Source organism: Bison bison, unplaced genomic scaffold, assembly GCF_000754665.1.
Source record: "Bison bison bison isolate TAMUID 2011002044 unplaced genomic scaffold, Bison_UMD1.0 scf7180017864390, whole genome shotgun sequence".
Classification (NCBI taxonomy): Eukaryota; Metazoa; Chordata; class Mammalia; order Artiodactyla; family Bovidae; genus Bison; species Bison bison.
The window spans coordinates 2,775,270-2,790,816 of NW_011494962.1; the positions used below are offsets into that span (position 1 = coordinate 2,775,270).

At 36.1% G+C, this 15,547-nt stretch overlaps 1 protein-coding gene across 4 annotated transcripts in view; it reads right to left on the reverse strand.

Annotated features, from left to right (window-relative positions):
* LRP6 (low density lipoprotein receptor-related protein 6) overlaps nucleotides 1-15,547 on the reverse strand; it is a 179,570-nt gene that overhangs the window by 23,280 nt on the left and 140,743 nt on the right. For all 4 annotated transcript variants that reach the window (XR_826921.1, XM_010858689.1, XM_010858688.1 and 1 more), the window contains 4 exons: nucleotides 13,334-13,545; nucleotides 12,302-12,492; nucleotides 4,641-4,850; nucleotides 2,304-2,429 (listed from right to left, as the gene is read on the reverse strand). Coding sequence is in view for 3 of the 4 variants with exons in the window: in XM_010858689.1 (XP_010856991.1) it covers nucleotides 2,304-2,429; nucleotides 4,641-4,850; nucleotides 12,302-12,492; nucleotides 13,334-13,545 (739 nt within the window). In the remaining variant the exon portion in view is untranslated. The remainder of the gene's footprint in view (nucleotides 1-2,303; nucleotides 2,430-4,640; nucleotides 4,851-12,301; nucleotides 12,493-13,333; nucleotides 13,546-15,547) is intronic.

The window sequence follows — 15,547 nt, forward strand, 5'->3', positions numbered from 1 at the left end:
ACATTCTTTGGCACTGCCTTTCTTTGGGATTGGAATGAAAACGGACCTTTTTCAGTCCTGTGGCCACTGATGAGTTTTCCAAATTGGCTGGCATATTGAGGGCAGCACTTTCACAGCATCATCTTTCAGGATGTGAAATAGCTCAACTGGAATTCCATCATCTCCACTAGCTTTGTTCGCAGTGATGCTTTCTAAGGCCCACTTGACTTCACATTCCAGGATGTCTGGCTCTAGGTGAGTGATGACACCATCATGATTATCTGGGTCGTGAAGATCTTTTTTGTACAGTTCTTCTGTGTATTCTTGCCACCTCTTCTTAATATCTTCTGCTTCTGTTAGGTCCATACCATTTCTGTCCTTTATCGAGCCCATCTTTGCATGAAATGTTCCCTTGGTATCTCTGATTTTCTTGAAGAGATCTCTAGTCGTTCCCATTCTGTTGTTTTCCTCCATTTCTTTGCATTGATCACTGAGGAAGGCTTTCTTATCTCTTCTTGCTACTCTTTGGAACTCTGCATTCAGATGCTCATATCTTTCCTTTTCTCCTTTGCTTTTCGCTTCTCTTCTTTTCATAGCTATTTGTAAGGCCTCCCCAGACAGCCATTTTGCTTTTTTGCACTTCTTTTCCATGGGGATGGTCTTGATCCCTGTCTCCTGTACAATGTCACGAACCTCCATCCACAGTTCATCAGGCACTCTATCAGATCTAGGCCCTTAAATCTATTTCTCACTTCCACTGTATAATCATAAGGGATTTGATTTAGGTCATACCTGAATGGTCTAGTGGTTTTCCCTACTTTCTTCAATTTCAGTCTGAATTTGGCAATAAGGAGCTCATGATCTGAGCCACAGTCAGCTCCCGGTCTTGTTTCTGCTGACTGTATCGAGCTTCTCCATCTTTGGCTGCAAAGAATATAATCAATCTGATTCCGGTGTTGACCATCTGGTGATGTCCATGTGTAGAGCCTTTGTTGTTGGAAGAGGGTGTTTGCTATGATCAGTGCGTTCTCTCGGCAAAACTCTATTAGCCTTTGCCCTGCTTCATTCTGTATTCCAAGGCCAAATTTGCCTGTTATTCCAGGTGTTTCTTGACTTCCTACTTTTGCATTCCAGTCCCCTATAATGAAAAGGACATCTTTTTTGGGTGTTAGTTCTAAAAGGTCTTGTAGGTCTTCATAGAACCGTTCAACTTTAGCTTATTTAGCGTTACTGTTTGGGGCACAGACTTGGATTACCGTGATATTGAATGGTTTGCCTTGGAAATGAACAGAAATCATTCTGTTGTTTTTGAGACTGCATCCAAGTACTATATTTTGGACTCTTTTGTTGACCATGATGGCTACTCCATTTCTTCTGAGGGATTCCTGCCCACACTAGTAGATATAATGGTCATCTGAGTTAAATTCACCCATTCCAGTCCACTTCAGTTCGCTGATCCCTAGAATGTCGACGTTCACTCTTGCCATCTCCTGTTTGACCACTTCCAATTTGCCTTGATTCATGGACCTGACATTCCAGGTTCCTGTGCAATATTGCTCTTTACAGCATCGGACCTTGCTTCTATCACCAGTCACATCTACAACTGGGTGCTGTTTTGCTTTGGCTCCATCACTTCATTCTTTCTGGAATTATTTCTCCACTGATCTCCAATAGCATATTGGGCACCTAATCACCTGGGAAGTTCATCTTTCAGTGTCCTATCTTTTTGCCTTTTTGTACTGTTTATGGGGTTCTCAAGGCAAGAACACTGAAGTGGTTTGCCATTCCCTTCTCCAGTGGACCACATTCTGTCAGACCTCTCACCATGACCTGCCCGTCTTGGCCCCAGTGATACCTTAAAAAAATTTTTTTTCTTTTTTTATTGGCTAGATAAGTAAGAGAAACAGCAGGCAACTGCTGATAGATCCAAACAGAAGAGTGTTCTTTTCACTGGAGACATTTGCAACAATGACACATAAACTGACAGAATTCAGCAGATTAAGATTACAGGAGGTGGAATTAATTCTTGTTACCCTTTGAGGGAGTAAAAACTACTCTGTTATGAAGAAATACACTCATTTACAGTTACGAGTTTCCCCCCAAAAGGGCTCTTCTGCCTTAGGCCCAGGGTCAGGTTACACCTATCTCTTGTCATGATGAATTTTATCTTAGAATACCCCAAAGCCTAGGATAGTGCAGATGTATGAAATACAAGGGACCAATCAAGTTAGGAGAAAGCAATTTCACTGTCAAAGAATGCTAGACTAAGTTTTGGAACATGTGACTGGAATTACACTTTTAGAAGAAAATAACAACATATTTACCTCCACATAATAGCTCATCCTGAAGAAGAACCAAGTGCATGGGGCAAGAACACCTTGTAGTACCATCTCCCTTTACAAGACAGATATGTGAACAGCCACCATTATCCTGAGCACAAGGGTGCTGTCCTGCAAGAAAAGAGGAAAGAGAAGAGAATGAGAGAGAGAAAAAAGAAAGGGAAAAGAATAGCAAGGGAGGGAGGGAGTAAGAAAAGCCCAGCCAAAATCAATTATTTATGAGTTAACAAGAAAATCAAATTCAAAATTCTTTTGGACTTTATTTCCACTGAATATAATTACTCACACCATCTCTACACAATCTACAAGAAAACAAGGACAATTTAAGACACAAAGTATTTATATAGCCACTGTCTTTACATATTTATACATAAAATATTTTAAAGTATTTAAAGTAAGGTAATTGTACAGCTCATGTTAATTTTTGTGAGTAAGAAAAGCTGATTATTCAGAGTAAAAAAAATTGCTGGGGAGAATGCTAAAACCTGGATCTTATTCTGTTTAAAATATAAAAATTCTTCTAAAGATTTTTTAACTCAGAAATTCTATCTTTCTGAGAGACATGGTGATTTTGCTCAAAAAGTGTATTCTAAGGAGGAGTCTGCTAAAAATTAAGAGCTGTTAGAAGAAAAAACAAGTTCACATGAATTCAACCACTCAGAGACCATCAAAATTATTTGCTTGGTCAACCGCAAAAGAACTTGCAATATTACAAACGTCTGATTTCTTCCTACTTGGGTTAACTAAATAAATACACTGTCAGGCACATTTCAAAGTCTGCCTCATAAGTTATATTTAATGAAATCATTGCTTTGACTTTTCTACTTAGCTCACGTCAAAAGCAACTTGACAGCTATCATCCCAGAATACCAACATCAAATGTGGCCACCCGTTTATTATCTGACTCTGTCAGTAACACATCAGTCCTGCTTCAGGGTGTGTTGACAGATGGAGAGAGTCAGCTATGCACAAACGAGCAGAGGTGTCACACTACAGAGATGTCCCAAAGCAGACATCAGTCCTTGTATCAGAATCTACAGTGTTTTTCAACCTTTTAATTCCAAGAGACTCTTGATAAACAATCTCCTTTTCTTTAATGTTTTTAGAAACTTTATTTGAAAAATAAAGTTTTTCTAAATATAAACCATATTTAACTGTTGACCTATAAAAAAGATACTCCCCCTGAAATCCTGAAAACATCCATAGATTTTCTGCCATAAAAAGCTCATGTATCAACTGAATACTTAGCCATTACATCATCTCTACCTTATTTCTATTAAACACTCAGCATGAATTACACATCATAACATAGAATGACAATTCTAACTATTAAATCTCAAATACCTCTGATTAACTTCTAAGTTCATGAACAGTGACAACACAATAGAGACTTGAACAAGCTATGGTGTTCTCATTCCTGTTTCCTTCTTAAATACTCCAATTTGACTGGAAAACATTGTGCTGAGAAGTTCAGGAGTGAATACTTCTCTCACTAGTCCTCCATTTTCACATCTGCATTCCTGATATAACTGTGTAAGACCTACAGTAGTGATTGCTGGGAGGGTACATCTGATGAGAGATATAACAGTATTATGTTAATAGAGTTAATAGTATTAATTACTGTTAATGTTAACTTATTAATAATGTTGATACTAACTAAAATATTAATACTAACTCTAATATTAATACTATATTAATAGAGTTAATAGTATTATATGAACACATATTAACTAAGCCAAGATGACTAGTCATTTTTAAGTTTTCAATAATTTATGGCCACTTTCCTAAGCTGTGAATTGAAAAACTTAACCAAAAGGGGAAAAAGCAAGCACTTATTAAGCATAGTCTTCTCTAAGTTTATACACTAATTTTTAGTTTGTTTTGTTTTTGCCAAAGAATAGGTTTATTTTCATAACTATATTCATCATTATATAAATGTTAACTTCTGCTTCTGTTGAAACCATGGGGATTTACGTGAAACAAAAGAAATATTAATACAGGCTTTACACCAGTATTCTTGAAACGTTGAAGGAGAGAAAGAGAAAACATGAAAAGCAAGTCCTTGCTGTTCCTGGGTGGGGAGATTTTTGTAAAGGAGACACACCGTTTCTTTCTCTAACTCTTGTTTTATAGGGAAAACAAGTTTAATATGAAAAAATTTCCAGGCGAGTCTAAGGTTTTAAAGACATGAAGACTTTTTAAAAACGGCAAAACTACAAGTGTATGAAAATCTTAAAATAGAAGACACACAACATCTTAATTTTTGTCCCTTCTAATAACAAACATGAATCTTGGGACTAGCAATACATCATCAGCACTTACTATATTCCTGAAGATTCAGCTCCTTTACTGCGTGAATGTCACTAAGCTGGGCAATTCGAGCCTGGACTTTGGTTCTACCCTCTCGACCTGTCATGTCAATTTTTTCAATCATTTGCTGCTGCTTATCGATCCAGTACAGCCAGTTTTCAAACACAGTCAGTCCCACAGGCTGTAGAATGTTGGTGTCTTCTAATACTATTCGGTTGGCCCCTTGGAAAGGAGAATGTTCAACAGAAATGATTCATGTGGTCAAGTCATACATTCAACAGCTATTGACTGAAAACCCGTTAAGATTCTGAAGTACTGAGAAGGAAAATATAAGCTCTTCAGCAGAAAACTTAAAAATTTTTCTCAGAAGAAAAGATATATACATACCAGATAACAGACTAGACATTTAAGTGCAATCAAGAGCAAATAAGTGTCCAATACACACTAAATACTGAGTTCACAGAAATGTAGAAAAGAACTTTAGAGCCATTTCCAAAAAAAATTTTTTAAACCAGTCCATTTTTTTCCAATTAAATCTTATGAGGATTTCTAATACATAAAACATACAAAACAATGCTTCTCTATATGAAGCAGTGATGGTGGGCAGAGCACTTTGTGTTGTTGGCCACCCACACCTGCTGAGCACACTCAAGGCATCTGTGGAGAACAACAGCCTCACTCACTCAGCCACTCAGAACACTGGAAAAGACTCATACATTACCTGGTTCAAGCTTCGCCTCAAAATAAGTATTTCTAAAATACCCCAGACACAAAGCCAGCCAGATTCTGGAAAGGCAACCAATTCTGTTAATGAACTATGAGAAAGTTTTTTCACACCATATGCTGAAATCTGTGCCCCACTCCTCACCACCCCAGTTGCTTCGCCCTCATTCAAATAGAAAACATACATCCATTCGTTCCCTCTTCCTCCTAGTCATCCTTCAAATATCTACAGAACTTTTCCCTGGTTGTTCATTGATGAGTTCAATCAAAGAAAGATACTAGCTTAATACTCTGGAAATATCAGGGGAAGTTCCAGGAAAGAGCCAAGCATAAAGCTAGGCTTAATCAATGGAGAAAGGTGGAGACATACATATGAGAAGGCACTAAGTCAACACTCAGATCCAAGGAGAGTTAAATACAAGTCTACTTACGCGCCCTCCTAAAAATCTACTAAAATGACACTGAACAATTAAGGCATAAGTAGGCATAAGGAAAAATAGGACATAAGAGTAGAAAAGCAATATAAAATTTACAAGCTGGATAAGAGACAAGCAACAGATCTAGAATATTAATTTCCTATGAACCTCTTTTCAAGTAGCTAGTAGAGTATGCAATCTCTCAGGGAAAAGGAATGAACCAAAGAAACAGAAACTAGGAAACAGCAGGTTCAGCACAAAGACTAGCAAGTATATCCCCAGAATAACAGTGAAAGGAGGCTGGCCTAGAGCAAGCCAATCCAGACTGACTGAAACAGAATGATAAAGAGGTATGTCTTCAGTGAAACAGAAAAAAAAAAAAAGGAAGAAGAAGAAGAAGATGGACTCGTTGCTGTATCTGCATATAACGAAACAATATTTAAATTAGACAAGAATAATTTCAGAGAGGAAAAAAGCTGCAGAAAGAAATGAAGGTGATGGCTATATTTCCATACCCATAAATAACAAATAATTATGAGCTTAAAATTATGATTTAATTTTTTTAAAAAAATCATAATTTTAAAGTTGAATGGGATAATTTTTTAGCTGGGTGGATGATAGAAAAGTTCATATGGGTATTTTAGTGATATATGGTTTAAGACAACAAATCCTCATCTTCCACCAAAAAAAGTCAAATTGTGATGTCTAAAATTTAAACATCAAGAAACAGCTGTTTTAAATCAGATATTTTAAAATGACTCTTGATTAAACCATCAGAGATGCCTCTAAGAGTAGGACTAACAGGAAGAAGGAGCAGAGCAGTAAACTTGGATTTTATTACAAGTCAAGTGGAATCACTTGATTTCCACATTTACATGTATTATTTTAATAAAAATTAAAATTAAATTTAAAACAGCAGCAGAAAGAATCATTTAGGAAAAAAAAAAAAAAAAGATGAGTTGTTGGTAGTGTAAGGATGGCCTCAACTGAACAACTGGGGAAAATGAGGAGAGGTCAACAGTGTTGCTGGAGGATCCAAGATCTACTCTGAAAGCAGATAAAAAACACCGGAACCAGCAATGAAAAAACATACTTATTCAACAGACTAAAGCATATACTAAATCTACTCTAGCATAAAAGACTCCAGGTAGAAAGATAACCCATGACAAAAGTATAGGCTCATCTGTGACTATATAAAAGGGGTTTAAAAAAAAAAAAAAGAAGAAAACCCTACCAACATTAAATCAACCTTTTTCAGAAAACAGGAAAAAAGGAAATGTTTCTTTTTATGAGGCCAATGTAACCTTGATGGCAAAACTCCAACAAGTGCATTATATTAGTAAGAAAGGAAAATCATGGGGTAATCTTTCTCATGAACACAAATGTAAACATCTTAAACAAAACCAAATCAAATTCAGCAATATAAAAAAAGGATAATGTATCAGACCAAGTTTGATTTATTCTACAAAACTAACAAGAGTTCAGTTCAGTTGCTCAGTTGTGTCCAACTCTTTGCAATCCCATGGACTACAGCATGTCAGGCTTCCCTCTCCATCACCAACTCCCGGAGCTTGCTCAAACTCATGTCCATAGTCAGGGATGCCATCCAACCATCTCATCCTCTGTCATGCCCTTCTCCTTTTGCCTTCAATCTTTTCAAGCATCATGGTCTTTTCCAAAGAGTCAGCTCTTCGCATCAGGTGGCCAAATTATTGAAGTTTCAGCTTCAGCATCAGTCCTTCCAATGAATATTCAGGACTGATTTTCTTTAGGATGGACTGGTTGGATCTCCTTGCAGTCCAAGGGACTCTCCAGAGTCTTCTCCAATACTACAGTTTAAAAGTATCAATTCTTCAGCGCTCAGCTTTCTTTAGAGTCCAACTTTCACATCCATACATGACTACTGGAAAAATCATAGCTTTGACCAGAGTAAGTTGTCTAGGTTGGTCATAGCTTTTCTTCCAAGGAGTAAGCATCTTTCATGGCTGCAGTCACCATCTGCAGTGATTTTGGAGTCCAAGAAAATAGTCTGTCACTGTTTCCCCATCTATTTGCCATGAAGTGATGGGACCAGATGCCATGATCTTAGTTCTCTGAATGTTGAGCTTTAAGCCAACTTTTTCACTCTCCTCTTTCACTTTCATCAAGAGGCTCTTCAGTTCCTCTTCACTTTCTGGCATAAGGGGTGTCATCTGCATCTCTGAGGCTATTGATATTTCTCCTGGCAATCTTGATTCCAGCCTGTGGTTCATCCAGCCCGGCATTTCACATGATGTACTCTGCATATAAATTAAATAAACAGGGTGACAATATACAGTCTTGACATACTCCTTTCCCAATTTGGAACCAGTCTGTTGTTCCATGTCCAGTTCTAACTGTTGCTTCTTGACCTGCATACAGATTTCTTAGGAGGCAGGTAAGTGGTCTGGTATTTCCATCTCTTGAAAAATTTTCCAGTTTGTTGTGATTCACAGTTACAGACTTTGGTGTAGTCAATAAAGCGATGTTTTTTTGGAACTCTCTTGAGTTTTTTCTATGATCCAACAGACGTTGGCAATTTGATCTCTGGTTCCTCTGCCAAGAACAGAACTTCCTTAATCTGATTTTTAAAAGTTACCTACAGAAAAATCTTAGCAAAAACCTAATCATGAAGTATTGGATGCTTTCTCCTCAAATCATGGAAAGCAAATACAAAATGAAACAAAAATACCTAGGGATTCTATTATTTTGTTCAATATTGTATTGGAGGGGGGGCCGGGGAGTGATCCCCAGTCAATGTAGTAAGGCCACAAGGAAAAAAGGACTGAAAAAGAAAAAAACTTTCTTCATTTGTAGACAAATGATTCCATAACACAGAAAATTCTATTAATAATTTAGCAAGATGGTTGGGAACAAACTCAATACTCTAGGGTAAGAGAGGAAAAGGAAAACTGTATTTCTGTATTCCAGCCACAGACAGAAAATGAAATATTAAATATTTAGAATATTCTTTACCACTAGCATTCAAAAGCATTAAATGCCAAAGAATAACTCCAATGAAAGATAGGCAACCTCGATAGAGAAAATTACAAAACACTAAGGGAAATTAAAGTTTTAAATATATGGAGGGATATACCATGTTCATGGTTTAGAAGACTAATATTATAAAGATAACAATTTTTCCTAAATTGCTATAATCTTAAAGCAAGGCCACTCAGAATTCTACTAGGTGTTTTTGTTTTTGGTGGAAACTCAGAGGCTGATTCTAAAATGTATATGGAAATGCAAAGTGTCAACAACTGCCAAGGTAATCTTTGGTACGAAATATTAAGGTAATACTAATCAAGGTAAGAAATACTAAGGACATACACTGCTAGATAAATCTGCTATAAATTAAGACAATACAAAGACAAGGTGACCCAGGGAACATTAGGGTCCAGAAATAAACTCATACAAATATAATCACTTTATTTACAACAAAAGTAACAGGAAAGAAGAGTAGGGGAAGAATGGTCTTCTCAAAAGAGATGGTACTGAGTCAGTCACATGGATAACAAAATTAAACCCCTGTCTCACATCATACACAAGAATAAATTCCAAAATGGATTAGAGATCTAAAATAAGACAAGTTAAACAAAAAAAAGTTAGGAAAAAACACAAGAAAATATCTTTGTAACTAAGCAGTAGGCAAAGATTTCTTAAACATAACATAAAAGGCACTAATTGTACAGGGAAAAATTAATAAGCTGTGCAACACTAAAAATATGACTTCTTTTCATCTAAAGACACTACTGGGAGAGTGAAAAGGTAAATCACAAGCAAAGATTTATATAAAACATATCTTTCTCTATAGAGGCAAGTATAAAGACGTACCAAAAATTATTACAGACGACTTTTAAATGGAAAGATACACCAGTCATAAATGAAAAGATTGAATTCTTTAACCATAACAATTCTCCCTGAATATGTATGTAACTTAATAATGCATTAATACACTGAATAAAGAATTTCTAGAAATCAGTAATAGAAAAATGGGCAAAAACTAAGAACTGCAATTCACAGAACATGAGTGACCAATAAAATAATTTCAATATCAAATAGAAAAGTTTGTATTTTATTAATAATCAGATATACCTTTAAAACTATTGGATTGGTAAAAATTCAGAAGTCTAACAGCACCAAGTACTAAAGGAGAAACTCATATACTTCTGGAGGGTATTTTAAACTGATACAATCACTTTGGAGAGCAGTCTGAACAGATATATTCAAGTTGAATATATACACACCACATTACATGGCAATCCCACTACTAGGTTTAGACTACTGCTTTTAATGGCAAAAAATTGGAAACAGCAGTTTAGATAGCAGAATAGAAATAGAGAAACTGTAGAATGATCATACAACGAAACCACTATTTAGCAAAATAACTAACAGATTTGTGGATCAATAGGGATCATCTCAAAACTGATATATTTGAAAAAGGCAAGTGACAAAAGAATACATGAGACTATATTAAGTTTAAAAAGTAAAAAGGCTTAAATTTGTATCAGTATACACAGTAAAAAAATACACACACACAGAGCAAACCATGCATGACAAAGAAACACATCAGAAGCTGCCTCTTAAGAAAAAGGAAGGAAAACAGAATTGGGGAAGGAGACGCAAGAGCTTCAAATTCTCCCTATGTCTTTTTTCAAGAGAGGAGGAAGGGAGGTTCAAAAGCAAATATGGCCAAACACTAAGGTTTGACTAAGTTGGATGGCAGAAATTCTGTACTTTCTGTATGTTAGAACCATGTCATAATAAAAGAGTGGAGAAACTAACAAAAAAAAATATAGAAAAAAAGAAAGCTAATTCATTCAAGTATCAGTATCAATAATGACAGTGTTTTGGATTTTCTTCTTTTTTATTTTCTAAACTGTCTAAAGAACATGCATCACCTCTATTTGAAAAAAAAAAAATCCTAAATGAAGAAAAAAGAGAAAAGGACAGTAGGGGAAAAAAATCCACTGACTTATTAGTAAGGGCTAAAACATGTATATAAGTAACTATTAAACAAATGAGATGGGATATAAGAGACACAGGTGATCAGTTAAAGAAAGAATATACTGTGCAAGGTGTGTGCCTGACAGTTTAGAATCAAAGAAGACATAATGGAAGGGAGTCTTTTGAACCTGAAAAGAGAACTTGTTTAGTTTTTGAAAAATTACAAATACACTGCAATATATAAAACTTTAAATGATACAGAAATACTCTTAACATATTAGCATGCTAAACTTTTAAACCTTTCTCAAGATATATTTGCTTGCATATTTTTCAGGGAATACACAAACACACATGTTTATTAATAGTATATACATATATGTGTAATGTATGTGTATATATATACATATATGTCTCTCTGTGTATAGGATATATTGCATTTTTGGAGGCAATCTGCCAGTATATATAGTATATAGTGTGTGCATATATATATGTCTGTGTGTGTGTATATATATACACATATATAATATAGTTTTAAATTTTAAATAAAACTAAATCTTAATAACATTATTACACACTTAATTTTAAAAAATCATCCTTCTATGTCACTACACATCTCATCTATTGAATGACTAATATTTCACACATTTAATATACTCAGATGTATTTCTGTGTACATATTACAAAGAATGCTCAGCACATACCCCTGTACAACTGGTTCAGTATGTCTGTAAAACAGCTCTGTGAAATGGAAATTCACCAGCACATTTCCCTCTGAAAAGGTTCTACCAATTTCATTTCACAAAAGTATATGAGAGCTTGCCAGCTGTTACCTTTCTGGCCAATGCTGGGAATAATCAACTTTATATTTTATGGCTCTCCTATAGTGTATTATTTTAATTTCATTTCCTTGATCACCAGTAAGGCCACACAGAGTATTTGGACTTCAGAAACTGGGGGTATGCGAACAACTGTGATTATAAACAGAGGGTCGCAGAGAAATGAAAAAGTACATTTGAAGATCAACAAATTATTTAATTTCATTAAAACACATCAGGAATGTTAAGATCATTTGCATTTATGATGAGTTTGTGAAAGACAAATACCAACTTAAGCATTCAACCAGACTTTTTTCTTTGGGTTATGAGACTACCCTGGAGGGTTTTTTCAGTATGGCAGTGACATAATTAGAAACCATGCTTTGGAAAATTAATTTAGGAACAATGTGTAAACTTCCAGGGAGGAAAAATCAACAGGGAGGAGACTAATCATAGGCTAAAATTCAGGCCAGAGATGATGAGAAGAAAAGTAGAGTGGAAGAATTAGAAAAAGAGAAGAGATGCATTAGAAACATACTATTTACAGAGCCCAAATCAAGAAAATTGGCAAGTTATTAGATAACAGATGGAGTAAGCATGTTGATGGTTAAAGAAAAAGTGCTTCCCAACCAACTTGCTGCTGACTACTCTTAGCGAATAAAACTGTAAAGAAATGTGTACAAAGGAAGGAAAATACAAATGCTATCAGTGAATCATTTCAATTATTGAAACAGAAATAATATTTCTTGGGTACCTGAAAGATCACTGCTTTCAATTCGTCGGAGATCTGAATCAGCCCAGAAGAGTTTGCCCAATCTGCTATCAAGAGCTAAAGCAACTGGTTTACTTAAACCACTGAAAAAGAGGACCTCTCGTTCTGTTCCATCTAAAGCAGCTCGTTCAATTTTGGGAGACCTTTCCTGAAGATTGGTAAAATACATATACCTGAAAAGAAAGGAGGAAACTCTAAGTTTACTAAAGTAAGAAACCACACAAAATGAGAATATTTCTGTTAAGACAAAAGGAAGCAGTCATTTTTTTTTAAGGTTTTTAAGGTTTTAGAGTATTTTTTAAAGATCATGGAATACATTCCTTAATTTCAAAAATAGTAACAAAGGTTGCACAGAAGTTCTTAGGGAGTTAACTTTCAGGAATTAATAAAACAAAATGTTAGACACAGGCACACTTATGCTTTTGGAATAATACGATAAATAAAAGATAACAGCAGTAATCAGATTTGGACACAAACTTAAATTTCTTTTCTAGTCCATTTCATAACTGAAAATAAGTCATATGTGAATTATTTCTTATATTTAACTTCTTCAATTCATCTCTTTCCTGTAACTCTTCTGAAGTAAGCTACTTTCCTTGCTGAATTCCTTATCATTCATTCATGTCAATTAAGTACTATTAATTGAATGCAAAGCTCTGTATTAAAGACATACTAGTTCTTATCATAAAGGAACCTAAAGCCAAGAAAATATAAGCCTGGAAATAATTAAGTATAAGGTAAACTGGAAAGGACTAAAGAGGCACAGATATAGACTAATGGGCATCTAAGAGAGGAGGACGTCACATTTGGGGGAGGGGAGCACAGGGGAGATCAAGGGGAAATTATTGGAGGATGACATAGTTCCAACAGTTCTGGAGGTATGGGTAGAAATGTCAGATAAAGCAGCAGTGCCTAATGAAAGACATTCTAGGCAGAAAAACAGAGAAAGCAAGAATATAAATGGGATAAACAGGAAGGCTGATGAGGGTTTCAGATTCCCCCTTGGTAACATACCCTTTTTCTGGGTTTACCACAATGGCTCGAGGTCTGTCTTGCTCGCCCTTTAGCACCACTCCAATTGATCTCCCATCTAATCTCGTTACATTAATGACATTGGTGGCCTCGCAAGTCCAATAGATGTAGCGGCTATAAATATCAATGCTGAGGTCATAGGGCTGGATTTCTAGGTTTTGATTCGGAACTGAGCTCACAACCACAGTAAAGCCCTAAGGAGGGAAAAAGAAACATACACAGAACATGAGACTCCAAGCCAGACAGCCCTGAGATTACTCACAATACTTACACGCATGTGGTCACATACCTGAGTGGAACTCTTACATACCAAGGGACATTTCTTAGTGAGCATTTGAAATGTTCCCTTGGTTATTATGACACAAAGCAGAAGAGAGACAGAGGCTGTTTTAGTTGCTCTAAGAACATGACAGTGCATTAATGAGACATGGGAGTGAGAAGGTGGCAGCTGCTTCCTATAAACTCAAGACAGCTGTGGCTAGAAGAACACTCTAGAAATAGCTCTAAATCAGTGGTGCTCAACCAGGAGCAATTCTGCATTTGTAAGTACCCCTGGAGAAGAAAATGGCGACCCACTCCAGTATTCTTGTCTGGAGAATCCCATGGACAGAGGAGCCTGGCAAGCTACAGTCTAGTCTACGGGGTCGCAAGAGTCGGACACGACTTTGCAACTAAACCACCACCTACCAGAGACACTGGTCAATGTCTGGAGACATTTCTGACTGTTACACCTATGGGAGTATAACTGGCTTTTAAAGGGGCAGAGGCCAGTGCATGCGGGCCTAGTCAGTCATGTCCAACTCTTTGCAATCCTTTTGGACTATAGCCCGCCAGGCTTCTCAAGCCCATGGGGTTTTACAGGCAAGAATACTAGAATGGGTTGCCATTTCCCTCATCAGGGGATCTACTTGACCCAGGGATGGAATCTGTGTCTCCTGCACTGCGGGTGGATTCTTTACCTGCTGAGCCGTCAGGGAAGCCTTACTAAACATTCTTTAGCCTTGCTAAAATGTGATGTATAGGTCAGACCTCCCCCACACAGAATTATCCAGCCAAAAATGTCAACAGTGTGTAAGTTGAGAATCTCTGCTCTAGAGACAACAGCAGTTAGTCAGGGCTACAAACCACATCTATCAGTCACGTCCTCTAATCTGCAAATCTACCCCCTCAAAACAATTAAAAAACAAAAAACAGACACTGTTCATCTGTTTTATCTGAATAAATGGTATTTTATTTACTCGGCATCTCCAAGGTAACACTCCTTAATGAGGCTGTCTGATTTATTTGCTACATCTTTCGCTATATAACAACAGTTACAATTTCTATCAACTGGTTATCAGCCAATCAGTCCTGACCTATACAGTGTAAACTGCATCTGTAATATACAGCTATAACTATACCTTAAATTATCTCTCAGCAGACCTAAATACATTATCTCCTCGCTCTTTTGTCAGATCAGATATTAAAAAAAAAAAAACTAGCAATCTAATTTTCATACATTAAAAATCTAACAACATTAGTGCTACAAGGAAGATGACAAATAATTATTTATAATGATCCCGGTGTAATACTGCTTGGACACAGAAAGAAAGCAAATTATGGACAGTGTTGTGTGACTCATGATTAGAATGTAAGCACAGATAAGATGTGTTGATAATATTTTCATTCCTATGCCACAGTCACCAAGTAATATTTACCAAAACAAAAACAAAACCAAAAACCATTAGATTAATAACAACATATCTTAGATGCTTTTAATTTTACTGAGATTGTGTTTTATGTTTCCTATTCTCTGGAACTTTTAAGTAGTTACTAGTAAAAGAACTATTACTCATAGAGAACCTACTGTGTAATACATAGTAGGCTATGTGCTTTATATTCCTTTCACCTAAAGATTCGTAAGAATCCTAGTGAGTGACAGAGCTGAGATTAGAACCAAGGGTCTATTTGCTTTCAAAGTTTCCAATACTCCATGTAAACGAAACAAAATATAAAATGGAATATAAATGGATATGGGTGTACTGACAAAGTCATTCTAATATATGAGCAGAAGTTATTTTAATACAATACCATCTTCATTTCAATAGCACTAGCAAACAACTGTTTACTCAAAGATCATTTAGGAGAGAAAAAATGCTGCCAGGTTCAGAATTCCAGTTTTATACACACACACACGCGCGCGCGCGCGCACACACA